The sequence below is a fragment of the Tribolium madens genome, unplaced genomic scaffold (assembly GCF_015345945.1).
Source record: "Tribolium madens isolate multiple individuals breed KSU strain unplaced genomic scaffold, Tmad_KSU_1.1 Scaffold_91;HRSCAF=231;Tcas5.2_LG7, whole genome shotgun sequence".
NCBI classification, from domain to species: Eukaryota; Metazoa; Arthropoda; class Insecta; order Coleoptera; family Tenebrionidae; genus Tribolium; species Tribolium madens.
Genome location: NW_025401063.1, coordinates 18,441,210 through 18,468,500, shown reverse-complemented (window position 1 = coordinate 18,468,500; position 27,291 = coordinate 18,441,210). Strand labels below are relative to the sequence as shown.

The 27,291-nt window shown below is 34.1% G+C and overlaps 2 protein-coding genes and 1 long non-coding RNA gene across 10 annotated transcripts in view; all 3 read left to right on the top strand.

Moving 5' to 3' along the window:
• The window catches only part of LOC123012046 (talin-1), a 37,434-nt gene extending 23,760 nt beyond the window's left edge, over nucleotides 1-13,674 (top strand). For 3 of the 8 annotated variants that reach the window (XM_044409809.1, XM_044409808.1, XM_044409810.1), the window contains 13 exons: nucleotides 87-1,788; nucleotides 1,838-2,093; nucleotides 2,144-2,390; nucleotides 3,546-3,704; nucleotides 3,756-4,013; nucleotides 4,070-4,622; nucleotides 4,681-4,871; nucleotides 5,817-5,933; nucleotides 5,986-6,504; nucleotides 7,185-7,699; nucleotides 10,281-10,433; nucleotides 10,919-10,987; nucleotides 12,352-13,674. In XM_044409809.1, the coding sequence (XP_044265744.1) occupies nucleotides 87-1,788; nucleotides 1,838-2,093; nucleotides 2,144-2,390; nucleotides 3,546-3,704; nucleotides 3,756-4,013; nucleotides 4,070-4,622; nucleotides 4,681-4,871; nucleotides 5,817-5,933; nucleotides 5,986-6,504; nucleotides 7,185-7,699; nucleotides 10,281-10,433; nucleotides 10,919-10,987; nucleotides 12,352-13,171 (5,559 nt within the window). In that variant the 3' untranslated portion in view covers nucleotides 13,172-13,674. Of the gene's footprint in view, nucleotides 1-86; nucleotides 1,789-1,837; nucleotides 2,094-2,143; nucleotides 2,391-3,545; nucleotides 3,705-3,755; nucleotides 4,014-4,069; nucleotides 4,623-4,680; nucleotides 4,872-5,294; nucleotides 5,603-5,816; nucleotides 5,934-5,985; nucleotides 6,505-7,184; nucleotides 7,700-10,280; nucleotides 10,445-10,608; nucleotides 10,658-10,918; nucleotides 10,988-12,351 lie in introns of those variants that run through there. The other 5 variants (XM_044409812.1, XM_044409811.1, XM_044409813.1 and 2 more) reach the window with 5 other exon arrangements.
• Nucleotides 13,675-17,229: 3,555 nt separating this feature from the next.
• The window catches only part of LOC123012103 (THAP domain-containing protein 2-like), a 15,807-nt gene continuing 5,745 nt past the window's right edge, over nucleotides 17,230-27,291 (top strand). Inside the window, 7 exon segments of the mRNA XM_044409900.1 lie at nucleotides 17,230-17,406; nucleotides 17,695-17,934; nucleotides 17,937-17,976; nucleotides 18,075-18,347; nucleotides 18,401-18,550; nucleotides 18,598-18,780; nucleotides 25,421-25,569. Coding sequence (XP_044265835.1) covers nucleotides 17,907-17,934; nucleotides 17,937-17,976; nucleotides 18,075-18,347; nucleotides 18,401-18,550; nucleotides 18,598-18,780; nucleotides 25,421-25,529 — 783 coding nt within the window. The 5' untranslated portion in view covers nucleotides 17,230-17,406; nucleotides 17,695-17,906 and the 3' untranslated portion in view covers nucleotides 25,530-25,569.
• On the top strand, nucleotides 21,492-25,294 carry LOC123012104. The gene is made up of 2 exons (XR_006413187.1): nucleotides 21,492-22,316; nucleotides 24,822-25,294. It is a non-coding gene; the product is annotated as an uncharacterized LOC123012104 (long non-coding RNA).

Here is a 27,291-nt window from a genome sequence, read left to right as displayed (position 1 = left end):
TTTCCACGTGGCCAAGGAGGCTGATCATTAGGGATAGTGTTATTATTATTATTATTATTATTATTATTTGTAATATTTTTTTACAGCCTGCTACTCACTTTGTGCAAACTTCACAATCAGTGTTACCAACAATCCACGAGCAAGCCATCACCGAACAACTCTCGGTCACCAGCCAAAAACTCAACACCGACTTGAGCGACCTACGAGGTGCCCTTAGTCGCGCCAAACCTGTCTGTCAAGGCCTTGGCTTAGGCGCAGCTGCTCAGCTTATCGCCGACCTCCAAGACGAACTCAATGAGTTTGAACGTGCCGTCAAAGCCCACAATTTGAGGCCTCTCCCTGGCGATACACCCGAATATGGAGCTGAAGAACTTAGTTCTAGCAGTAAAGCGATCAATCAGAGCGTAGCTCAGCTATTGAGTGCTGCAGCTCAAGGGAATGAAATTTACACAGATAAGGCCGCTCGAGACACCGCACAGAGTCTGAAGAATTTGACTAGTGCAATTAGAAGTGTTGCTGCCACTACCGGTGATCAAGACGTGCAATTGAAGGTAATTGGATCAGGACAGGAGGTGTTGATGCATTCGGCTAGGTTGGTGGAAGAAGCGCAGAAGAGTTTGCATTCGGTGGAGGTCACTCCGGGGCTGCAGCATGCCGCAAAGGGTATCGCATCAGCGTTGAATCAAGCAGTTGGGTGTCTTCCAGGTCAAAGAGATGTGGATTCGGCCATCACAAATATTATTGAGTGGACGGCGACCATCGATTCGGGTCGTTTCCCTCACACTGATAAAAGTTACGGTGAACTTCAACAGGAGTTAAACACTGCTGCTGCTAACTTGAACGAAGCTAGTTCTGTTGTTGTCAGTTCGGTGAAGAGTCCAATCCAGTTGTCTTCATCATCAAAAGATTTCTCAGCTGCTTTCCATGATTTGCTTGAAGTGTCAATGGAGATGGCTGGACAAACTCAAGACACAGATATTAGAGGGCAGATGGTGCATTCACTTAAAAACGTTTCGACCACTTCTAGTACACTTTTGACCACTGCCAAGTGTCTTTCTGCCGATCCTTACCTACCAAACGGCAAGAATCAGTTAGCAGCTGCTGCGAGAGCTGTCACTGATAGCATCAACCATTTGGTGAATGTGTGCACATCAGCAGCACCAGGTCAAACCGAATGCGACAACGCTATCAGAAAAATCCAAGCGATGAAACATCTACTAGAAAGTCCCACTGAACCAATCAATGATTGCACGTACTATGAAGCTTTAGACTCGGTAATTGACAAGAGTAAAATTTTGGGTGATTGTATGACCGGCATTACGAACAGTGCAAAACAATCCCAACACGAAAAATTCGCTGAAAATATGAAAACTTTCAGTACTTACATCTGTCATTTCATCGAAGCGTCTGCCCAAGCCGCCTATTTGGTTGGAGTTTCTGACCCTTCGAGTATTGCCGGTCGACCTGGTCTAGTCGACCAGGCTCAATTCGCTCGAGCTTCGCAAGCTATATACCAAGGGTGTAATGCTTTATCTTCACCCTCAAGTCCCCAAAAACAAGTGCTGGAAGCTGCAACTTTGATTGCAAAGCACACGAGCGCCCTCTGCAACTCATGTAGAGTTGCCAGTTCCAAAACTACGAACCCTGTAGCAAAAAAACAGTTTGTCCAAAGTGCCAAAGCGGTGGCTAACTCGACTGCAGCCTTGGTGAAAGAAATTAAAACTCTCGATTTAGATTATTCTGATGTGAATAGGCAAAGGTGTGCAGAGGCAACTCGACCATTGTTAGGTAAGTGATGGGCAATAAATTGTGATTGTGTTAAAAATGTTACCTTCAGAGGCTGTTGAGAATCTTTGTATTTATGCGAACTCGAGCGAGTTTGTCTCGATTCCTGCGAAAATCTCACCGCAAGCAAGACGTGCCCAAATGCCGATTATTGAAGCAGGAAAACGATTGATCGATAGTTCTTGTACGGTTGTGAGAGCTGCTAAAAATCTAGTTGTCATGAATAAGGATCCTTCGACTTGGCAACATTTCGCTAGTTCTTCTAAAGACGTGTCGGAATCGATTAAACAATTGGTTGTCAATATTCGGTATGTTGATTTTCAACAATTTAAACTGGAATTAACATCAAAATGTTTAGTAATGAAGCGCCGGGGAAAAACGAATGCGAGAACGCCTCTTCGATTCTTACAAACCATCTCAGGACTCTCGATGCTGCTTCTATGGACGCGGTTTCTCAATCACTTGTACCTAGAAAGGGTTCTACTTTACCGGTTTATAGTCAACAAGTCGAACGAGCAGCTGCAGGTCTTTTAGATACCATTGAACCCTTGCGACAAGCTGCTAAATATGAAGCTGAAAATATCGGACATGCAGTCAATCAAATGGTAATTTCGATTTAGAGCTGTCTGACACGTGACTAATTTTAGTACTTAAATTGCGCGCGCAAATTTAGTTAGCTTGGATCCAAGGAAACAGGGCCTGTTATAATTTCTTGATGAAAGCTTGCTAAAAATACGCATTGACTAAAAGCATAAATTAAAAATATTTGAATGTAAAAATAGAAATATAATAACTAGGAGGCTTTACGAGCTTTTGTCTAAAACTAGAAAAATGTTCAAGGGTAACTTTTTGAAATTGTGTTTATGCCACCACGCCCTGTTATCAACATATTAAGTCCCCCACAATATTCTAAATTTTAAAAATCAACAATTTATTGGAAAACTCTGGTATTATTTGTTGTTGCTTTCAAATCAATAGTTTATCTTCAAAATGCATATTCTATTAATTATTTACTTTAATATCTAATTTTTAATTTAATTAACCGATTTTGTAAAATAAAGAGTAATCTTGCAGAATTTGTCAACTCAAATATGAAAAATATAACAAAATAAATATAACAAAACATCACCGATTTTAAAGTAATGCTAAATCAATAAGTGGTGAATTAACTAACGTCCCTCAACATTTTTTAAATAGTTTTCTCAAATGGAATTTCATAAACATGTTACATGGTTAACCAGGCTAACCAGTGTAGTTTTTTTAATACCAGACATTAAAATGCAATTCCATTTAGCCTATTTCAACGTTCAAAAACGGTTGGAGATATAAATCTCTTGAACATTCTCTTCAAGAAAATTTTATTCTCTACAACCCCTTGAGTGTATTTGTTGTAAATCTAACGTTTTTCGATCTCTTTAATTAAAGAGAATTATTCGCAAATGTTAAACTTGGCTTTAAATTTTATCTAACTCATTTAAGGATACTTTTAGATGAAATATCTGTAATATTTTTTCCGGGTTGTAGGAAATTGAATGACCCATTGTATTATTATTGTCCGTGCTTAAAATTGACAACGGACAGTCCCTTCGGTCTTTAGCATGTTCATAGACTTATTTCAGTACTGACGTGTTATTCAAAACTTCTAGTAACTTCAACTAATTTCGATACTAAATTTCAGTACTAAATTCAGTACTGAAATTAGTCTCGTGTCAGGCAGCTCTTATATGTAATTTTTGTTGGTTGCTAATGTGAGGTTTTAGATACAATATTTCGAGCCCTTGGTGCAAAATACAATTGGTGCCGCTTCTAATATGAAAAATTCGAAGCAACAAGAACAACTTCTCGAACAAGCCAAATCCGTAACAGAGTCAGCTCTCCAACTGGTTTATGCGGCGAAAGATTGTGGCGGCAATCCCAAGGTTTATTCGCTGATTTTCTTGCAGACTTGATGTTTAAGATGTGATTTTCAGGCTGTCAACATTCATCCAGACATTGATGAGTTTGCAAATTCGACTCGTGATACTTTACAAGATTTAGTAACGAGCTTAGAAACCATATCAACACAGAGTGGAATTGTCTCCGGAGTCGTGGACAATCTGACAAGGGCTATGACTCGCCTGTCTGATCATAGAGCTTCTCTGATTATTTCAGACAGCGACAGTTATGTTGATTATCAGACTAGAATGGTTGAGTGTGCGAAAGACATCGCGAAGATAGCGGGCGAAATGGTGAGTAATTTATATTTATGTCTTATTTTTAAATAATTCATACAATTATTTCATAGGCGTCTAAAGCCCCCAGCGATACGCAAAAACTCGCACCTCTCTCTGCAGATTTATCCCACAAATACACCCAATTGGCGAATGACAGCATCGGTGCAGCCGCCGCCGCCACTAACGGTGAAGTGGCCATGCGTCTCAAAGAAGTTGTCCAACAACTAGGTGGTGCTTGCGTTGAATTGGTGCAAGCCGGTGGTCAATGTCTGATAAGAAAAGATGACATCATTTTACGCGAAGTCGGAGATTGTTCTAGAAACGTCACCGAAAAAGTCTCACGTGTTTTGGCTACTTTACAATCAGGCTCACGAGGAACTCAAGCCTGTATTAATGCCGCGTCTACAGTTTCCGGCATTATCGGCGATCTAGAAACCACGATTATGTTTGCAACTGCTGGTAATTTGAATCCGGAGAACGAACATGAATCGTTTGCCGATCATAGAGAGAATATTTTGAAAACAGCGAAGGCTTTGGTCGAAGATACGAAAACATTGGTAGCGGGGGCTGCATCATCGCAAGAACAGTTGGCAGTAGCTGCCCAGAATTCAGTTTCCACTATCGGTGAGTGAATAAATATTTTACTAAAAACTAGATTTAGTGAAAATGTGTTTTTTTACAGTTCAATTAGCCGAAGTTGTTAAATTTGGAGCGGCAAGTTTAGGCTCCGACAACCCGGATTCTCAAGTGATGCTTATCAACGCTGTCAAGGACGTAGCAAGTGCTCTCGGCGACTTAATACACGCCACTAAAGCCGCCAGTGGTAAACCAATCAACGATCCAGCAATGGCCCACTTGAAGGAAAGTGCTAAGGTACGATTTCGCAAGATGCTTTAGTGTGTGTTTTATTTGTGTTGTTTATTTATTTACAATATAATTGCGCTTTTTTCTTTTGTTACTTAATTTTACCATTGTTTTATTTATGCACTTTTGTTGTGTTAAATTGTTTCACTTGTTTTTGCATGTGGTGTGATGTACTAAAAATTCTTATTGTATTAATTTGGGGTGGACTTTAAATAAATAATCATTAATAATCACAAGTGATGTAAAAAAAGTACATACCACACATGCTAAAACATGACAATAAAATTTAATATGTTAAAATTAACATGATAAAAATCAAAACATGTGAGTTATTTAAAGTCCACCTTATAATTGGTAGATAACAGAGATGATTAACAATGTTTTGTGAAACAAAAGGTGGAGGGTTTTAACACATGTTTTGATCCATGACAGGTCCCTGATTCTGATACTGATTGGTGGGTTTCCGATCAAGAAGAGGAATTAATTCGATTATTAAGCGACAGCAAAGAGAACATTGCTACTGAAGCTTTACAATCAGACATAATCCCTTGTCTTCTCATTACATAAATATGTGCCAATTGTCTAGTCTCGTTAGTGTGTGTTCATCTTATTGTAGCTTTTTGTTTTGTCTCACCACGAACCTATTTTTGATGATGTATTTTTATTATAGTCGATCTTATTTTTTTATCTTTATATTTATCAAAATTTTCAAATTTAGCCAATAAATTGTATGGTAATCAGTTTTTATTTTTTCTAAAGCACAACCTTTAGTTTGTACATTAAGGTTAGTACTTATTAATTTGTGTTGGTTTTGGGTGGATGCACATTTCTTTTCTTTCTTCCTTACATTCCTTTTTGTTTTAATAACATTTTTCAGCTTACGTGGACTTGATCTAAAAGCATGTCGCTTCGATGTTCTTTAGTAAAAACATAAAATTGAATCTTTATTTGTAGGTCATGGTTACGAACGTGACTTCACTTCTTAAAACTGTCAAGGCTGTAGAAGATGAACATACGCGCGGTACTCGAGCCCTAGAATCCACAATTGAAGCAATCGGACAAGAAATGAGGGTAAATTCGTTATATTTTTTCCAAACACCAATTCTAAATTTCTAAATTCTAGGCTCTTTACTCCAGTGAGGCTTGCAAACCTGGTGTAACCGCCGAAGACCTCATCAAATGTACCAAAGCCATTACCAAGGCCACAGCAAAGTCAGTTTCAGCTGGAATTAGCAACAAACAAGACGATATCATTGCTGCTGCTAATCTAGCCAGAAAATCAATCTCAGATATGTTAATAATCTGCAAAAGTGCCGCTTACAACCTTGCTGAGACTCCTGAACTCAGAGAAAGAACTCTAAATGGAGGTCACGACTGTGCCCAACAATTCAGAGAGTTATTACTTGCGATATTGCAACAAGCCAGTCCTGCCGATGCGAAACACACCCTACCGATGATTTCCCGCAAAATTGCCCAATCGGCAACGGAATTGGTCAGCATTGCTGAACTACTCAAGGGTTCTGATTGGGTCGATCCGGATGATCCTACTGTCATCGCAGAAAATGAACTGCTGGGAGCCGCTGCCTCCATCGATGCTGCTGCCAAAAAATTGGCCAGTTTAAGACCACGAAAATCTATCAAGGTAGGATTTTATTTCAGTTATACCAGGTGAATAAAAAGTATGGAACCAAACGTTTTTTGCTTAAACTATTTATTCTTGAAAAAACTAATTGATGAGTGATAAAGTACTATAAAAATGTGATGATTTAACAAGAATAAAATTTTTCGAAATTTGCTTTTGTTTTTGAGTTCTACAAAAAAAATATTTTTTTAAATGGCAATCCACTATAAAATCATTTTTCTCATAAAAGCTATACTCTAAGGATTACAACTACCTGCTTTATATTTAATTTTTTCAAAAAATCTTTTTCACATAAATTGCAATTTTGACAAAAAAAATCGCATAACTCAAAAACAAAACAAAATTTTGTTCTGAAAATACGATCATATTTTTTATATTACTTTAATTTATATTAATTATTACTTTCTGGAGGCAAATGATTAAAAATAAAACCACTTGGTTCCATACTTTATATTCACCCTGTATGTAATTTTCAAGACAGATGGTGGTTTGGTTACTTGTGAGTTGCTATAAGATATGTTTGATATTCTTGGTTGTATTTTAAATTCACCCAGGAGTCAAACATATTATTATAGAAACATCACTTATCGTCTTCACGTCTGGATTAAATTGGGTAAGTCACCTAAACTTCAGTGTTTTATTCTTCGCAGCTTTATACTAAATGTTTGGTTTTATTATAGACACAAGACTTGGACGAGTCTCTCAACTTCGACGAGATGATCTTAGAAGCGGCAAAATCCATAACATCGGCTACTTCCGCTTTGGTGAAAGCAGCCAGCGCCGCTCAACGCGAACTTATCGACAGTGGTAAAGTGTCACGAACGCCAACGTCGTCGTCGGATGATGGTCAGTGGTCGGAAGGTTTGATATCAGCTGCAAGACTAGTAGCAGCAGCTACACACAGTCTAGTAGAAAGCGCCAATGCTTTAGTACAAGGTCTTGGCAGTGAAGATAAGCTGATTTCGGCTGCGAAACAAGTTGCAAGTTCTACGGCACAGTTATTGGTAGCTTGTAAAGTAAAAGCAGAAGGCGACACTACCGCCACTAGAAGATTACACCAAGCGGGCACTGCTGTTATTAGATCTACGGATAATTTGGTGAGAGCTGCACAACAAGCCAAAAGTGTGGAAGAAGAGAGGTGTTTAGTACTTAACAAAAGAATGGTTGGAGGAATCGCACAAGAAATTGATGCTAGGTACTTGTATTATTTTTTATTATTATACAGGATGATTCTTAAATAGATCGACAAAATTTTATCCTTGGTAGTATCAAATGAGAACATGCTGGAAAAAATATTAAAAAAATTCTTTGTTTAACCGTTCTACAAATAAAATTTATTAAAGTTATTTTCGAGGTAAAGCGTACGCCACTGATGTGTTCGTAAATAGTATTAGCACAAGTAGTGGAAACCATGGTACAGTGAGATCAAAAAGTCTGTCTATCAAGCAAGCGTAGAAATTTAAAACGTATGTCTGTGGAAGATAAAATGTCACAATGACAAATGAGAGATGTCAAAATAATTTTTATGTAAATTATAACAGGAAACCGTGGTGAACGATTTTTATGAATAAACACCAAGAAAATCTCATTTTAGGATATTTTGAAACATTTCATAAAATAATTCAATTTAATTAGCTTAGTGTTTTAAACTTTATAAAATAATTTTTTGACATCTAGATAACATACGAACTCCATGCAACATACGTCCTCAACTAGGACGCCTACTTGATAGAAAGACTTTTTGATCGCACTGTATTAATTTGATCAAAATGTACCTGATCATTGCAACAATTCATAAACACCGTAAGTGGCACGGATCAAGGAGGTTTTGCCCCTCAAAGATATAAACGTAAAAATGTTACAGTTTGTCTCCAGTTATCCTTGAGAAGCTGTGATAAAATTTTGTCGGTTTATTTAAGAATCAACCTATATTTAGCCCAGTCAAATTAGACAAATCGGTGGAAAAAAAATCCTAGAGAGTTGGATTTTTTTTAACGCTTTCTTTACACTTGGGTATATCAAAAGTCCCCGAAGGTGGGGGGCGAGTTCGAGGAGGGGGAGGGGGTTAAAAGTGTCTTTTTTGGTTTTTTGCTAATATCTCGGAAATTATCACTCCTATAGGTTTTTATCTTTTTATCAAAATTAAAGCTTCCAAAATTTCCTACAAAAATGGTCTTTTGCATTTTTGTTGTAGGACTAACCGTAAGCGAGTTATAAGGCAGAAAAAAAGAAAAAAACATTTAAAAAAATTGGCTTTATCTGCATTTAAAACAGAATTAGTCATGTAATTAAAAAAAAACTGACAGTAAATTGAATTTACTGGGTCCAATACTTCATTAAAGAAGGGGAGTCACGAGGGTCTATGAATACAAACTCTTCGTTTATGTAATTTATGCAGAATTTTCTGCAGAAGTCTATTTCTGCATCAAAATTTCCTACAAAAATGGTCCTATTCGTTTTTGTCGTAGGACTAACCGTAGGCTTCAAAAGTTTGGAGTCTACATAAAATTGCATTAAAAATCCTTTGAAACACATTTCATTAGTATATGGTAAGTATTTATATGTGTAGAGCGTTCCTCAACTAAGCTGGTCTGCCTGAAAGGTGACTCGGGTGTAAACATTTAAACGAAGATATAAATAAAAATTTTGGATGAAAGAGAGAATCAATCTGTAAGGGGGTTAAATGGGGTGTAAATGTTTAAACAAAGATATAAACATAAAATTCTTCAGAGGTGTAAAGGGGCACCAAAATCAGATTTTTCGAAAATTAGTTTTTAAGGGAATAAAACGGTGTACACATTTAAAGGGATATAAAAACATTAAATTTAGAAAATATGATCCTCAGAGAGTGTAGAAGTGCACTTTTCAAATTTTAATGAAATAAATTAGAATTTAAACGCTTGAAAACAAAATTAGAAACATGAAATTTCGAATTTTGAGAGTGCAGAAGTACACAGACTACACTTTATGAAAATCAACATTTAATATTTATCCATAAACATAGCCCATGCGAAGAACGAGACTACTATAACTGAATCCTATACATAACATAGGTAATTATCTAGCTTTATAGAGTACCTAAGCCTATGGAATGGTTTTGTGAACGGGCTTTTTCCCATTTTATATCAGAAATACACGTGGACAAAGTCGCAGGTAAATGCTAGTTCAGCATATAAGGATGACTCGGAAGACTTGATAGACCCTCGTGGCACCTTTTAATAAACTGTTGGATCCAATACATCCAATTTACTGTAAGGTTTATTCAAATCATCGATATTAAATCATCTATTTATTAATATTGTACTGAACAAGACTGTAATTAGATTTTCAATGTTTAAGTTGAAGCAGCATATAAGGACGACTCGGAAGACTTTATAGACTCTCTAATAAAATGTTGCACCCAATAAATTCAATTTGCTTTCAGTTTTTTCAAATCACAAGATTAATTCTGTTTTAAATGCGGATAAAGCACATTTTTTAAAATGATGTTTCTTGTCAGCCCTATAACTCACGTACAGTTAGTCCTACAACAAAAAGGCAAGGGACCATTTTTGTAGGAAATTTTGTTGGCTTTAATTTTGGTAAGCAGGCAAAAACCGTTAGGAGTAATAGTTTCCGAGATATAATCAAAAAAACAAAAAAAGACACTTTTAGGCCCCTCCCCCTCCCCGAGCTCGCCCCCCACCTTCGGGGGAAAAAATTCCAACTTTCTAGGATTTTTTTCCACCGATCGCCCTATTTTTGTCTTATTTGATTGGGCTAATTGATTTGTATAGATCGGAGGTGTTCCGGATAGAGCGTGAACTGGAGGAAGCTCGAAGCCGACTTACTGCAATTAGACAAGCAAAGTACAAATTGAGAGGTTATGATACTTCAGGTGATGACACTGATGGTTATATCAGTTCGGCACAAGATGGCGAAACATCGCGGTGAGTCCCAGGTGTGTGTCTAACCCTACTAATCTCTTGTTGCTTGTTTTTGTAAGCTGCGTTATCGGTGTTGGATTAAGAATTTTTGCTTGTGCACCGTTGCATATTCCTCTGTAGTAGTGTCCATGTGATACATTTTCATTCACTAACGGAGGACGTTTTATTGCATGCACAGCGTGAAGGTAATCTTTTCATAATCACATTCACAGAAGATTTAGGTAAGGGCACGCGTTTTTTTTCTTTAACAGTATTAACTTATTGCTTTGAGTTTTTTTATTGATTTTGAAATTCATCTCATTGTATGAGTAGTTGCTGATAGGGGTTGCTCAAAGCAATTTTTTAACACTTTTCCTTATGACAGTGGATTCAAATTTGAACTCTAGTTTTGTTGTCATTCTCATTCGTTTTTTGTGTTTATTATTTTATTATTATTGTTCGGAGTATAACGTCAGGAACTAAAGCTAAAGTTGCTGTATTCATTTCAGAAAGAGTCCGCGTATAAAAGTGGTTGTTGAAAATGTAGACCTACCTTTCAGGACAAATGGATATTCGAGGTGACTTTATGTTGTGTTTGTTTAAAAATATCATCCGGGTGCTTTTGACATTTATATTTTTTCAATAATAAAAATAATACAATGTGTTAAATTGTAGACCTCATAGAAACCAAGGATATCGATAGGCGGAACCAATGTGTACTCGGTGTAGTGGGGATCTCTTGCAGAGGGTGTAGCTCGCTTACGTAACAATTTTTGATACATGTTCATAGGAAATTTTTGTCTTAAAATTGAATATTCTATCGGAACAACCTGTATAATAATTTGAACCTTGTTGAACAATTTCTAATAACTTTCTCAAATGGTTACTGAGTAATGCAATTTATAAAAGAACAAATGCCTTAAAAATGTTATTTAGTAATAAAATCAAAATATTTTCATTACAGTATATGGATTATTTATTTTGTTCAAATAAATAAGTGCGAATACAGGCCACTGCTCTCAGCTGATTTCAGAACTCCCCAATATTTACGAATGGATTGGTCCGCGACCAGTTTTCATCTCTGCGCATCCCTTCCATCGATATCCTTCTTGGTTTCTATGACCTCTAATGTCGACAATTTAAACTAGTGTTGGACACAATCGAATGATTTTGACCATCGAATAATCATTTATCGAATGATTTCAACTATCGAATGAATCATCATCACTAATTTAAACAATACGATGACGTTGGACACGACCTTTCCATTTTGAATCATAGTGATTCTGGTCTATACTTGTACAGGGTGGTTATAAATGATTTTCATCTAGCCAGCTTTGGATTTTTTTTACATGTAACTTTATTTTTGCCGCTCTACTTTTTTGAAAGCTCTAGTTCTGTCATTAGTGTCACTTATTAATCAATAAAAAATTGTTGTTAATTAAATTTTTATTGTTTCAACTAATTTCCAATAATAATTGATAATRATGTATACTTTGGAAGAAAACAAGTTTATAATTGAAGTCTATTTTCGAAGTGGACGCTTAGTAAACGGCGATTTTTTAATTTTGAGTTAAAACAAGTAGGTACCCCTATTTTCGTAAAGCGGCATTTTTTATTTTACATGGAAAATTCACAGCTGGCTAGATGAAAATCATTTATAACGATTCTGTATAATCAAAAAGGATTTTTTAGGGATTTGTATTTATTCAAAGAATTTTTACTCCTAGTACTGTAGCAAAATCAATAATTATTTACGATTGTTATTGTACAAATTTTTTGAATCAACTGTTTGAGTAATTATTTAATTATATTTTTGTTATCAGTAATTGGGATTGTACGAAAATTTGTCATAAGGAAAAGCAGCTGACTAAATAATTATTTAAACTTAGAGTTTTGTCTTAAAATATTTTTTGAAACATTCCTTTTTCTTACTATACAGATACGGCCATTACCAATACGACAGTTCACACTCGAATTATTCCCCCACCTTACAAAACACCTTATACAACGATACATACAGCCACTTAGAAAGTCCCGAAAAAGTCAGTTCTTTGGAACGCAACAAGAAGAACCTCCTTCAATCCCAGATTCATTCACTTGACAACGCCGTCTACGGAGGCACCAACAGTTACGGGCAAAGCACTCAAGACCACTACAATTCTTTCAGTAAAAATGCACCTACATTCACTTCGCACCCTTCAACACGTGCTAGTTATGCCCCTGAGAGTAAACTTTACAGTCCAACGACCTCAGCTCCGTGTCAGAGTCCTTACAAACAACTCCCAACTTCTCCCACAAAACCTACTTTCGACTACACGTCCAAACCTAGTAACTTGACGACATTCGGCGGTGGTGACGGTTATTCAACTTCCGAGTATAAAACTAATACGTACAAAATACCAGGAGGATACAAAACTGATTCGTTTAAATATGAAGCTTATAAGTCTTCCTCACAACCATCCTACTCTGCTGGTTCTGAGAAGTACTACACGAGTACTCCCAATTCAAAGTTGCAATTGAGTCCGTTCGATAAGAAGACTTTTGAGTCGTTTAGTAACGGTGGTGACAATCAATACCAATCATCATTCTCTTCAAACGTTGAGTATATCAACGAACCGCCAGTTTTAAAGGACTCTGATACGTTGGAACAGAAGATGTTGAAAAAGTCGGTCACGCAACAAATCATCGAAAAGAAAACAGTGCAAATGACCAAGTCCAGCAAGCAGGAATCTTCGACGAAAAGTTTTAGATTTGAATAGTCAAGAGTTTTCTTTAACTAATGTTTTAGTGATTTCTAAGTGTCTTTATTTATTGATTTGATGGTGCTAATATTTATGCTTCTATTATTATTAACCAAATATTTTAATTAGATGTCTTGTTAATCGTGCCAATTAATTTTAAGCTTGTAGTTTAAGTCGGATTTTGTTTATAGTTAATTCAGTGCCAAAATTTTCATTTACGTAAAGTTCAGGTTACTTAAGTGCCTCTTGAGCATCCGAAAAAAGTGTTACTTATTTTTTAGCTTTACGACGCGTGTGCTAAATACAGTGCCTCATTTTATTGTAATTAACTATCGCTTTTTAATGTACTTTTATTAACATAATCCATCCGGATGGAATGTTTTTAATACCTTACTTTATAAATTTTTAATTAATCAAATATTTTGACATATGCTCGTTAATTATTTTGTCACCAACGAGACTTACGCATAAAGTTTCAAGATGGATGAAATACATTGTATAAATAAACTAATTGAAAAGTTGTTTAATTGTATTATTTTCCCCGAGTTCAAGTTTCAGGATCGATAAGGTAATGGAGCAATTATTTTAAACGGAGACGTAATTTAAGGGGATTCTACTCAAAAGCTAACGGTAAATTTGAAGAAGCGAGGTTTCTTGTTGACGTAGGAAAAAATAAAGAATCGACGTGGGGAAAACAGTAAACGAGATATTATTTCGTACAGCCGTGCGATTGTAAAAGATCCGTAAAATTGAAATTGTTGGGTCGGTTTGCAGGTACTGAGTAAAAGAAATAACCTGAGTGAAATCTAGTGCTTGGGTTTTAACACATTTATTTTGTTTTTATTTTATATTTATTTCAGCCCTAATTAAATTCGAATTTAAAAATAAAGTCGTAGTTTAAAATTCGAGCGACCATTAGGGTGCGAAAATTTAATAGTCGGAGATTTTTAAGAAATTATAAAATTCGTGTTGTTTTTCATTTTAATATTAAATTAGAAATTTTACTAAATTCAGCAATTATTACGAAGCAATTTGTCAGAATAATATTAAAATTGACAAAATGCCAAGAGAAGTGTATTCCATAAAACACGTCGTCAATCAAATCGTATTTTATAGCTACATAAACATTTTGTTAATTTTGGCAATTTTCTTTAAAACAATTTTTAGATTTCTGCTCCAATATTAATGTTGGAAAATTTTTTTGAAAACATTAAATTATTAACTAATTTTTTGACATCTAGCTAACATACGAAATGCCATGCCACATACGTCCTTAATTAGGACGCCTACGTGATAGAAATACTTTGATCGCACTGTATTATAATTGTTTTCTCTGTATTGTTTGTTTATCTAAATATGCAATTATTATTCAATTAATAATAATAGGTATAAATATAATTGTTAAAGCGTTTTGATTGTTGTAAAACCTTATTTTAGTTGTGACAATAGTATCTACATTTTTTGCAAATTATGACTTCTTTCTCTTCTGACAAACATCTCGTGTTTCCCTCCAACTGCACCCACCTGAACTAATTTTCACCCAGTTACCTTATTTTTATGAACTACTACAAAACAAAATATTTTTTTCAAGAATTTATAATTGTCGGACAAAATTAAGTGATCATCAGATTTAGTGCAATTTATTGACATCTTGACAATAAGCAAGAAACTAATTCACAAGTTTTTGTACAATTGATTTCGTAAAAAAATTGTTTTTGTCATTCGCAATTCTTAAAAATGTCATGGATAAAATCGTCACTCAAAAACAAATTACTATTGAAAGTTGCCTGTTATAAAAATAAAGATTTTTATCTGACAAAATCGACATGAGCAAAAAAATGTATTACTACATTTTTTATAATTATATTTAATTTTATTTATTACCTTAGAAAGGTACAATCTGCTTCAGAAGTAATGACACAAAACTCAGCTCTCGAGTAGGCACGTTCGACCGTTTCAGATGGGATGGAGCCGATGGTCGGCAGTTGTCGGTTTTCCGGCATTGGGATGGGTCGATGGAGAGTTGACGAAAATTGATAAATCGTTTGCTCAAATTATTAAGAATTTTGACTATGAGTAATCACATCGCATTTGACTTGTTTTGAAAGGAATACTCGTAAAATAATATTTGAAACGTTTCTTTAAAATTAAAAATTGATCTGATTCATGATTTTGATGTCCAAAGTCACCATTTCACAAAATAATTAATTTATTGTTTTATTTACCAATAAACTTATTAATTAATGTAGAAGTTAAGGGTTGCTTACTATTTATCAACAGTAAAGAATTTCATGTGATTTTGGTGAAATTTTTTACAGAATTCGACTTGTGGCTTCATTTTCAATCAAATAAAATTTTTACAGCAATTCCTAATATTCCTAGTCAAGGAGTGCGGTTTAAATTTATAGGGTGGCTCTAATTATGCCGCTGAGTTATCCCAGGCAAAAATTTGTCCTTAAGGGTGTTATTGGCCTGAAACCTTTTTGCCTTGTGTATTAGAATCCTGATAATAAACATAAAATGTCTTAGGCAAATAACACCCTCAACGACAAATTTTTCCTGGAATATATTGAAATCACTGTTAATTTTCAATTCTTTACCTAAGTCCGCCTTTATGTAAAGAATTAACAAATTTTTACTTATTTCAAAAGCTATCGATTAAAATCAAAAAATGGGAATATTCAGCTTTACTACTTTATCATTTATTATTTTTTTTGAAAAAGTGTACTAATTTACAAAATAAATTTTTTCCTTTCATTAGGCGACTAAGGATTAAGACAGATACTCGTATCTTACAACTCGGTCTGGTAAATTTGTAAAGTTCCCTAAACGGATGAATTTTTATTGGACCTGAAAACTGCCAAATATTTGGGGACTTCAGAAGAGACTTCCCGTTTTGCCTAGTTTTTTTCTCATATTTGCTTGAAATTAAAACCATGACTCGATTAATTAATTAATGTCGACTAAAAGCGCATCTAATTTAAATTAAATTTTAATTCACGATTAATTTCACGTTTGACAATGCAAAGCGGACACAGCTGAACCCGTTGTCAACGTTTTCAGAGAAAAAGTTTGAGATGAGTCAGAGGGTCTGTGTATCACCACCAATCACCAGTGTTAATCCTAAGCACCCTAAGGCGGTATACATTTGTCCAATAGCGCCAACTTTTATATAAATATGACATTAGGGCTGATTTACTGAAAGCGAATTAAAATTTAATTCARTCTTKTAAACTAATTCGAATTAAGTTGCCATTTWCGTTATGTTTMAGAACAAATRTCACATCAGTTACAAATTAAAATGAACAGATTAATAAGTTGAGGTGGCCTTGTTCACTGTTTTGTTTCTTTCTATTATTCGAAAGTTTTATCAGATAGCAAACGGTCCAGGTAAAGGATTTCATATGAATTTGGTCAAATTTTTCTTAGAAAAGGTTGACAATGTGCCCGCAGGCCATCCGTTTCCATTCGGTAAAAAATTTGCCATTCAGTGGTCAAAGGTATGACTTGGTTAAGTTCGAAATTTACGATATATTACACGATACGATAATAACCGCCCCAAATTTAATTTGTAATTAATATCACATTTGACAATAATGCAAAGTAAATAACAATGTAATTCGGATCACGCTACTTCTGAATTAAAACAGGGATAAAACACTGCGGACATGGCTGAACTCGATTTCTGTGAAAAATGTCACCCAAACCACATGAAATCCTTTACTGTTGATAAATAGTAAATAACCCTTAACTTCTACATTAATTAATAAATTTATTAGTAAATAAAACAATAAATTAATTATTATGTGAAATGGTTACTTTGGACATCAAAACCATGAATCAGATCAATTTTAAATTTTAAAGAAACGTTTCAAATATTATTTTATTCCTTTCAAAATAAGTCAAATGCGGTAAGTGATTACTCATAGTCAAAATTCTTAATAATTTGAGCAAACGATTTATCAATATTCCTCAACTGTCCATCGACCCATCCCAATGCCGGAAAACCGACAACTGCCGACCATCGGCTCCATCCCATCTGAAACGGTCGAACGTGCCTACACGAGAGCCGAGTTTTGTGTCATTACTTCTGAAGCAGATTGTACCTACTGATGTAAAAATTGTGTGAAAACCTCAACGATAAAGTAAATATGGGGATTATTTCACAATTGTGGCATTTATTGTCAGTTGCGGTAAGCGGTTATTTATGATGGGTCCCTTTACCTCGGTCGAACCCAACTGCAGATACAGTGGTAAGAGATAACTTATAAGAGATAAAAGTTTTAAAAATTATTAATCCGATTCGCTGGCATTTTTACATTTTTCAATATTTTGAAGTTATATTTTGCGTATTTCTTATTTACATTATTTGATAGGGGCTGAATTTTAAAAAAATTAAAGAACAAAAAAAATTACATTTAAATCGATAAAAAATTTTATAACTACCTTTTTTGGAAAAAGCAAAAATTGAGCTCCTGCGTATAACACATATCTTTTATTAAAAAAAAAGCTAAAATTCTAAAATTCCGAAGGTATTTTAGATCGAGTTTACATTGTAATAAGAAGAATACGGGTAGATACAGCGTAGAGTGAGAGGCGTTGTTCTCAACACTAGCATGAGATAGCAAATGCGATCAGCTGGTTTGGGTCAAAACATGTCGACAGTTTATTAGTTGCACAACGGTGACATATTGTTATTTCAGTGATTTGTTTAGGCTTTTTGAAGCTTATTTTAGTGTTACCTTATTGTGCAATGCCCTCTACTTGTGCAGCGTATGGCTGCCAAATAGGCATAAGAAAGGCAACAATATTTCTTTTCACAGGTAGGTTATGATTGAAAAGATTGCAACTCCATTTGTTTTGTTGTAATTAAAATATATGTAAAGTGTAATGTCTATAAATACCCAATTATACTCTGCAGCTTTCCGAAGGATGAAACTTTGCGGCGCGAGTGGCTAATAGCTATGAAAAGAGACAAATTCAAACCATCTGAATATTCGAAATTATGTTCAGATCATTTTCAAAAAGATGATTTTGTATATACATTTGGTTTAAAAACATTAAAATTAGGAACAGTGCCTACAGTTTTTAAATTTCCGCCACAATTACAAAAGAAAGAGCCCAAGAAGCGTTCCACTAGGTTACTAAAGAATAATAATTCATTTGCGACAGGTTCAGAAGTGCCTTTAACCAGGTTGTAGACATAACTTTTAACCATAAATTAATTTTAAAAACATAAATTTACAGTTGTTCGTCTTCACAGCAGGGAACATTCAAAGAAATAGAGCAAATTCAAACAGATTATTTAAAACCGTCAATTTCTTCGACGATAGTAAAGATAGAGGAAGAGACTGTTTTAGAGCCGCAAATCTTATCAAAGCAAGAAGGCAAAAAAAGGTAAATTATTAATTTTTTTACTGTTGAGAAACTAAAAAAAAATTTAGAAAAAGAAGTCAACCAGTATATATGGGGGATTTCAATGAGCAAGACATTGAAGATCGAAAAAAAGCCAAATTGATGTGGAAAATCGCTAACAAAACTATAAGTACACAGAAGAAAAAAATAGGATATTTGCGTCAAAAAGTTTACAGGCTACAAAAACGGATAAAATCTTTGGATCAATTTGTGTAAAACCCATGTTTTTCAGTAAAAGGGGGAGTAGTTGTGACGGGCTAAAAAGCCCTTGTTGTTTTTTTAATGCTGAAAAGACTTAAAGTTCTTCGATATTGTTAAGATACCAAAGTTAAAAATGCGGTCAAGAACACAGAATCTTCCTCGGAATTCGCTACGTCAATAAAATTAGAGCAGGCTAGTTTTTCGCGGAAGACATAAAATCTTAAAGGAGAGATCAACTTTCAAAACACAATTTTTTTTTATGATTCGTAACAAAAATTTAAAATTCTGGGAGTACAGTGACGAAAGAATTTTAATATCTTAAAAAATTGAGTAAAATATATTTTTTTTGATAATTTGGTGCATGAAGTGATAACGTCACTTCAGCCCAACGCCCAACTCAACGTCGGGCGGGCAGCACCAAATGATATATCCCTTGCAACCGATATTGTAACTAGTTGAGATCTGTTACAAAAAGTTACAATTTCTTTGGACAATAAATAACAAATGTGACGGTTTATTACAAATAAATAAATACACTGGCCGCCAAAATTAACCGGACAACCAGAATTTTGCGTTTATTCAACAGAGACAAAATTAAGTTCTTACTTATTTCAGATTATTGCCCGTTCTTTTCTGAATGAGGACAAATTTGTTTCAAAATTTTATCTTCTAGTGCCCCAGAGATACAAAGCATTGAAAAAGACGTTGCTTTTCTAATGTTACTAAATATTCGTTCAGAAAGTAGGCTACATAAAAAGTTAGTTAAAATTATTGCTTATGTCACCAAAAGAGCACATTACTTACGTCTTTGAACACAAAAAATCTGAAAAACTTAAGACTTCAAAGGATTACAAGTAAAACGGTTAATTATTGGAAGCTTCCATGCGCCTATTTTAACGTTTTGGCAAATTCGGCCTACTTAATACGAACATTCATTGAAATTGGAAATGTAAGGCTTTATTTGAAGATTTATATCTCTCATGTCTCAGGAATTAAAATTATGGAAAATGTGGTACACATTCAGAAAAGAATGGGCGATAATCTGAAATCAGTAAAAACATAAGTTTGTCTCTGTGGCACACCACAGTTCAGTACAAAAATAAGTAAAAAAACTGTGCGTTCGTCTTTTGAGTATCATAATTAGAAGCCAAAGCTAGAAATGTTATTGAATTAAATTACAATGATCTACAAAGTTTTGTCTTTAAGCCAAACAAAAGTTCGTCGAAATCCGACAAAGGATAACAAAAATATTGCAAAGTAAAAAATCGCAAAATTTTAGTTGTCCGGTTAATTTTGGCGGCCAGTGTAAATATGATTTTAGAATATGACGTTTCCATGGTTTATTTCTATTTTCCAATTCAAAGTCAATATTCAAACTGAGTTAAAACAGGGAATAGTTATATGGTGCACAGTAGTCGCCATCATTGATTATATTTTATGCGTTACTTATGTTATATGTTAATAATGTCTTCTCTTACATTCTTTCACATTGTCTGATTGTGAACAAACCATCGTATTGAAAGTTATTAATCTGACATTTGGCACCTCGCTAGGAGTATTAAAAATTGAAGTCCGTTCACAACAGACTTATGTCAACCGCCAACTATGACGCCAAATTTAAATAAACGCCCGTTAGTTTCGTTTCTGACAATTATTGTTTACTTAATTATTTATAGATTTAATCTCATTTATTAAAGAAATGCATTTAATAAATTCATTTTTATATACAGGCTGTATTATGAAAAACGCCCCAAGCCATAACTCCATTATTTTTAAAGTTATGACAATATTTCGTAAAACAAAGTTGAACATTTTTTGTCATCTATCGTTTGGGATAGATGCTAAATTAATGCTGTTTTCTGTTTCACCAGAAATGACATCAACTTTATTTTTTTTAATGGACCATCCTGTATATTTTACCACTTTTGGATTCTTTGTTTAATTGTCTTTTAACAAGTTTTAGTACCATGTACCTAAAACCAACCGTTCGTGAGATATGAGTCAATTAAAAATTTATTAAAGTAGGCAGTGGAAAACAATAATATTAAGTAATGTTGACAAATATTATTACTTTGCATTTTCTCTTACTGTTTTTATACTTTTTAATGTTAATCATGGAGGATAATGTGTTAACAGACATATTTTGAATAAAATAAAAATTGTGGGAGAGCACTACGCTTTTACACTGGGTGATTTCTGATGAGAGACGTTCCAAATCGTCGCATGGTCATCTTGTGGTGGTTTAGGTCTACCTATCAAAAATATTCTGGGGATATCAAACATTTCTTCACATGTAGACAATTCTATTTCCTTCTTGGCGTATTGCATTATTTTATTTGTTAATTTGCTAATTCAATTGTATACGTCTTTTTTTAACCACTGTTTTGTCGATTTTGAGAATAGTATATTAAAGTACAAGTTGCAGAAGGTTCAAGCACAAATTTGAAATTCCGAAACGAGCCGCGTAGCGGCGAGTTGAGGAACAAATGGGTGCTTGAAGAACCCTCTGCAACAAGTGCTTTATACTATTTTTTCTATTTTGCCGCTTTTTCATATATTTTTATAAATTGAAAAATGAAAATTATTTTTTTTTTGGAGAATTTTACGACGGTTGGCGACATTTAGGTATGTGGAATAATTTTAGGCGGCTGTACAAAATAAAAATAATTCATATCTTCACATTTGAAAATGAATTGTGAAGAAAGTCCGTCACTAAAATTAAATTACCGCGACGACTTATTCCAGCACTCAAATGACGTCATTTGGGTGCTGGAATAGACTTATTCTAACACCGAAATAGAAAAATTATAGTACGAATGCTTCATAATTTTTTTTTGCTATTTGCATTGTCCTGATCAATATAACATTGAATGAGAAATGTAGCCTTTTTGGAGAGCACACTTCAAACGACTATCGTGATAACTTTCTAAACAACCAGTATGACAATAATTTTTTATGCGGCCTAAATCATTTAAAAATTGTTTATCCAAAACCACCGACACAATAAAATTTTGTTAACGAAGTAAATCATTGTGTTCTTCCAAATCATTCATCTATTCAGGGAAATTATCGAAAAAAAAGTCGTAGGCCAACGTATCGCAATCGCGATCGCGCAGTAAAGGATGGAGTTGGGCTGGAGTGACGTCACAGCAGTTTCACAAAATATTTAATTTTGAAGTTCCCAGCCTAAATATTTCGAATTTAATTTCACAAATGTTCATGTTTTAATACATTGCGTTTATTAGATAAATAAAAAAAGTGCATTTTGAAAGTTGATCTCTCCTTTAAGTGTGTTTTATGACTCACAAAATATTCGCACTGGAATGCGGGATGTCCTTGCCCTGTGCACTGGAAAGAACCCATCGCAAGAGATGACGTGTTATTCGCCCTATAAAAAGGAAGCGCAAATATCGCTAAAAAGTCAGTCAAATCAGACTAGTTGTGTCAATTGAAGAAGAAGCTGCCAAAACACCCTGTGCCACCATCTAAGGCCAGAATCTATCAACCCGAAGCAGTCCGATTGTTCAATTACATAGTCATGAGTCATGTAAGTTTTGATTTATTTTTCCTTTGACTGTTCACGTTGCTCCGACTTACCATGCCGTACCATATTACGATTTTGTTGTGGAATTTCGAGCGAAATGTCAACCGAAACCGTTATCAAAATTTCCTATTTATTTAAGTCATGTTTTTGCTAAGCTAAAGCGCTTGGGCCGGGGTGAACTTAAAATACAGGGCTGCGCCAGAACTCGCGCCCCAGAGAAAAATTTCAAGTAAGGTAAGATACCAGGAACATGAAAAAAATGTTTAAAAAATTCTATCTGTGAAAAAATTTTGACATTTATTTTTTGACATTTGACATTGTTTTATATCTATTTAAGGATACTGATGATCTTGTATATGTTTTTTTACAATTATTTAGTAAAGGAACAAAAATTTTGCCAATAAAAGCCACAAATAACATTGAACAGAGTTACAATTTAGGATACAGCTTTTTTGCTTCCTCTTTTAATAGCCTATATCAAAAAAACTTGGAAAATTATTTTTGCAACAGAAATAAATAGAGTCAAAGTGCAAACTTTAAACCCTCATAACTTCGAAATTTTTATAGATAAAATTTTTTTAACATTTTTTCCATGTTCCTGGTATCTTACCTTATATGGCATTTTTCTCTGGGGCGCGAGTTCTGGCGCACCCTGTATAAACGTGTTGAAAGATGGATGGGTTCACGAGTCAAAACAATGACGACAGAGATTTGGTCTCTGGTTACAATTCACAAACCCCAAATTAGGCTTAAGATTTTAGTTTCATTTATCGTTTATTTCTTATTAGAGTGTTGGGTTGACAAATGAAAAGCAGAGATGTCATACGATGCATAGATAAGCCTGACACAGCAATTACAATGTTTTTCCAAATTGAATAATAAATACATTTTGATTGTTTTTCCTAATTCCGTTAAAGTCCATAGGTTGTGTAAAATTACTAATTTAATCAGATTTTTTTATTTATAAACGTGCCATAATCACTATTGTTATTTTTACCAATTTCCGTTAAAATGTAATAATGTCTCTTAAAGCATTAGTACCTTTGTTAATCACTTGTATTTAGAAAGTAGTTAGTTAAATTAGTTAGAGTTTTGTATTATGACTTTGATAAGGCCTAAAATAGGAATACTCCCTATTTTAGACAATTGTTTTAATTATCATGTTCGCTTAACATTTTGTATTGTATTATTCACTTATATTATGTTAAACATTTTATTTTATTCCAAATACATTAGTTTAATAATTAAATGCATCCACAACAGGTAGGAATAATGGGCAAGTATGAAGTTTGGGTTGTGACGGGCTAAAAAGCCCTTGTTGTTCTTTTAATGCTGAAAAGACTTAAAGTCTTTGATATTTTAAAAAGACCAAATATATGAAGTTGAAAAGGCGGTCAAGAACCCAGACTCTTCCGGGAGGCCATAACGTAAACACAATTAGAGCAGGCGAGTTTTTCGCAGACGGCGTGGAATTTTAAGTGCTTTGTATGATTCACAAAAGTTCATACTTGGGTCACCTAGGATGACCTCTCCCCGTGCATAGGAAAAATCCGATCGAGGGATGACGTGTCGGGCCATAGCATAACCATAGCAAAAAAAGGCGAAGACGCGAACCTCGAGTAACCATTCTGCAAACAGAGTGAATACGCGAGTAGTTACTTAGTGAGCCAAAACAGTTTTTGTGCTAAGTTCACCTTCTGAGTCCGATTTTTGTCATAAGAAATGAGTAAGTTTTGATTTATTTTTCCTTTGACTGTTGACATTGCTCCGACTTACCATGCCGTACCATATTATGATTTTGTTGTGGATTTTCGAGCGAAATGTCACCCGAAAACGTTATCAAAATTTCCAAATTATTTAAATAATGATTTGCTAATCTAAAGCGTTTGGGCCGGGATAAACTTGAAATATAAGCGTGTTGAAAGATGGATAGGTTCACGAGTCAAAGCAATAACGACATAGATTTGGTCTCTGGTTACAATTCACAAACCCCAAGTTAAGTTTAAGATTTTAGTTTCATTTATCGTTTATTTATTATTAGAGTATTAAGTTGATAAATGAAAACCAGAGATGTCATACGATGCCAGATAAGCCTGATGCAGCAATTACAATGTTTTTCCAAATTGAATAATAAATACATTTTGATTGCTTGTCCTAATTTTGTTAAAGTCCATAGTTTGTGTAAAAAGACTAATTTAATCAGATCTTTTTATTGATAAACGTGCCATAATCACCATTTGTTATTTTTACCAATTTCCGTTAAAATGTAATAATGTCTCTTAAAGCATTAGTACCTTTGTTGATCAGTTGTATTTAGAAAGTAGTTACAGTTTTGTATTATGACTTTGATAAGGCCTAAAATAGGAATACTCCCTATTTTAGACAATTGTTTTAATTATCATGTTCGCTTAACATTTATTTACCTTTTGTATTATTCACTTATATTATGTTAAATATTCTATTTTATTCCAAATACATTACTTTAATAATTAAATGCATCCACAACAGGTGGGAATAATGGGCAAGTATGAAGTTTGGGTCATCGTGGCTTTGGGAGATAACAGGTATGCTATGGTCCGACACGTCATCCCTCGATCGGATTTTTCCTATGCACGAGGCGAGGTCATCCTGGTGACCTAAGTGCGAACTTTTATGTATCATAAAAAGCACTTAAAATTCCATGCCTTCTCTAAACTCGCCTGCTCTAATTTTGTTTACGTTACGAATTCCGAGGAAGTTGCGAGGAAGAGTCTGTGTTATTGACCGCCTTTTCAACTCCATAGGTTTGGTCTCTTTACAATAAATTTGTAAAACATTTATTTTACATATTAGGGCCCTTTTTAGCCCGTCACAACCACTCCCCCCTTTACTGAAAAACATGGGTTTGAATAACCCATGTCTTTTCACAATATAACTAACCTAATCATCTGTATCTTCCTTCTTGGACTTACATTAAAAAATAAAAATTCCGAAATTATGACTATTAGGGTTTCCGTTCAAGTAACAAGCTGCAGATGTGCATGAGTACAAAATAAGCTTTTATAGTCCAAAAGAGATAACATCTGTTGACCTTTTGCTTACTCTAATTCCTCTTCAATTTTGGATAGGCGAGCTTCCATCGTAATAGTCAAATATCTGTGTGGTTCAACTGATTTGTGTTTAACTTGTGAAGAAAAGTCTGATGTGAAAACTGGTGGTGGTGGCATGCGAGGCTAAAGGGGACGACAGAGTTAAACCAAGTGTGCGACAAAGACAAGTATATTGAAATTTACTTGGCTGTTTTTAGCGATATGTTTCACCCAATTTTAAATCAAAATATTGAATTGAGTTTTAAAGACATTTAGAATTTTCGCCAACGTAACACTTTTTTGAAAAAAAATTATTTAACTTTTTTTTATTCAAATTTTATATAAAAATTTCATAATATTTAAAAAAAAACGCCTAGGGGAAAGATGTACTGTGATGATACGAATAGAATGCGACTAAAAAACTGAAAAAATTATTATTAGTTTTTAACGAAACGCGAATATTCATTTTACTTTGACAAAATTTGCCGCCCGAATATCCTCATTGTATAGAGCGCCCTATTAGAGTGGGGGGATACCTAAAAACTTGAAATAGCTGAAAGCTGGAAGTGAAAGATGCGCGTTTTGTTAGGGGCTAAGATGTGAGTATGCACCAAGGTCCCAATATGACTCGCATCAAAAATTTGTCAGAGAAAAGTTCAGTTACATTCAAATAAAAAAAATACCAAAGTGGAACAGAAAGTAATAAATAAATGTTATAACCTTTTTAAAAGTAAAAAAATTTGAAATCAGTAAAACGCATTTTTTTTCTATTCTTTTTTTGTTTTCCTTATTTTCATTGACTTACATAGCCTAGGTTCTAGTATTTCTAGCACTAAGGCCTTTTGGTAAAAATATTTTATTTTGGGTACATTTTTTTCTCATAACGTGGGGTCCGGAAAAATGCGATCAATAGAAATATATTGTTCTGCCCATAAAATAAAATCACAATTTTTTTTATTGGTGACCCGTAATTGAGTTTGGACCTGGTAATAATAATCGTGTTGTTCAATTTATTGTTTTTGTCTAGACAAAAATGAGGTCTATCTCTTATGGCTTCTTTGATGGTTTTATTTTTTGCAAAAAAGGACACTGAAAGGAAAATGAAACTGACATATTTTCTACATGATAAAATTCTTTGAATTTTTTCTGTGGTATTTGTGAAAATAGAATAACGATAAGGTTGATAGGTTTTGAATAATTAACATTTTAATATTGCAAATTTGAAACTTGGAATAATTTATGGGAGGGTTTGCGGTAATTGGTGATCAGGCCAGAATTTCTTGAGAGAAGAAAAAGTTCCGTAATGACATTTATGATGTACCCAAGCTCTATTGTGAAGCCTCCACTCTATTGTCAATGCATTAGCAGCACATCATCCCAAACTTGGCCATAAATTTCCAGAATTCCCACTTTTCAATATTAAAATGTTAATTACTCAAAATCTATCAACTTTTACATTATCCAATTTTCATAGTGACCATTAGAAAAAATCAAGCAATTTTATCATGTGGAAAAGATTCTAATTAATTATTTTTTTTCCAAATTTGGTTTTTAAAGTCCCACTGACATACGATAAAAATTTTGAACAATATTAAAGCATGAAATTGAAGTCTACGTAATCCTCTATCGTTTGCTCTAGCAATTTTTTTTAAATTAATTAGAAATAAACCTGGGACACTCTGTATAGGAACAATCGAACTAAGGGAGCCCAAGAACTGGTTTTTAGTAGTGTTTTCGATAAAGTCTCGTTCCTCTTCTGTTACATTCAAACTTGCTACAAAATCTCTAACTTCTTTTTTGAGAATACTTGAATTCAAATCGGGTTGTTTGCAGTTTTCTCCATAGTCTTCTTGGTCGTTTCTAGTAGGTAACGTTTTATTTTTTCTAGCTTTTTTCTAAGAGAAAAAATT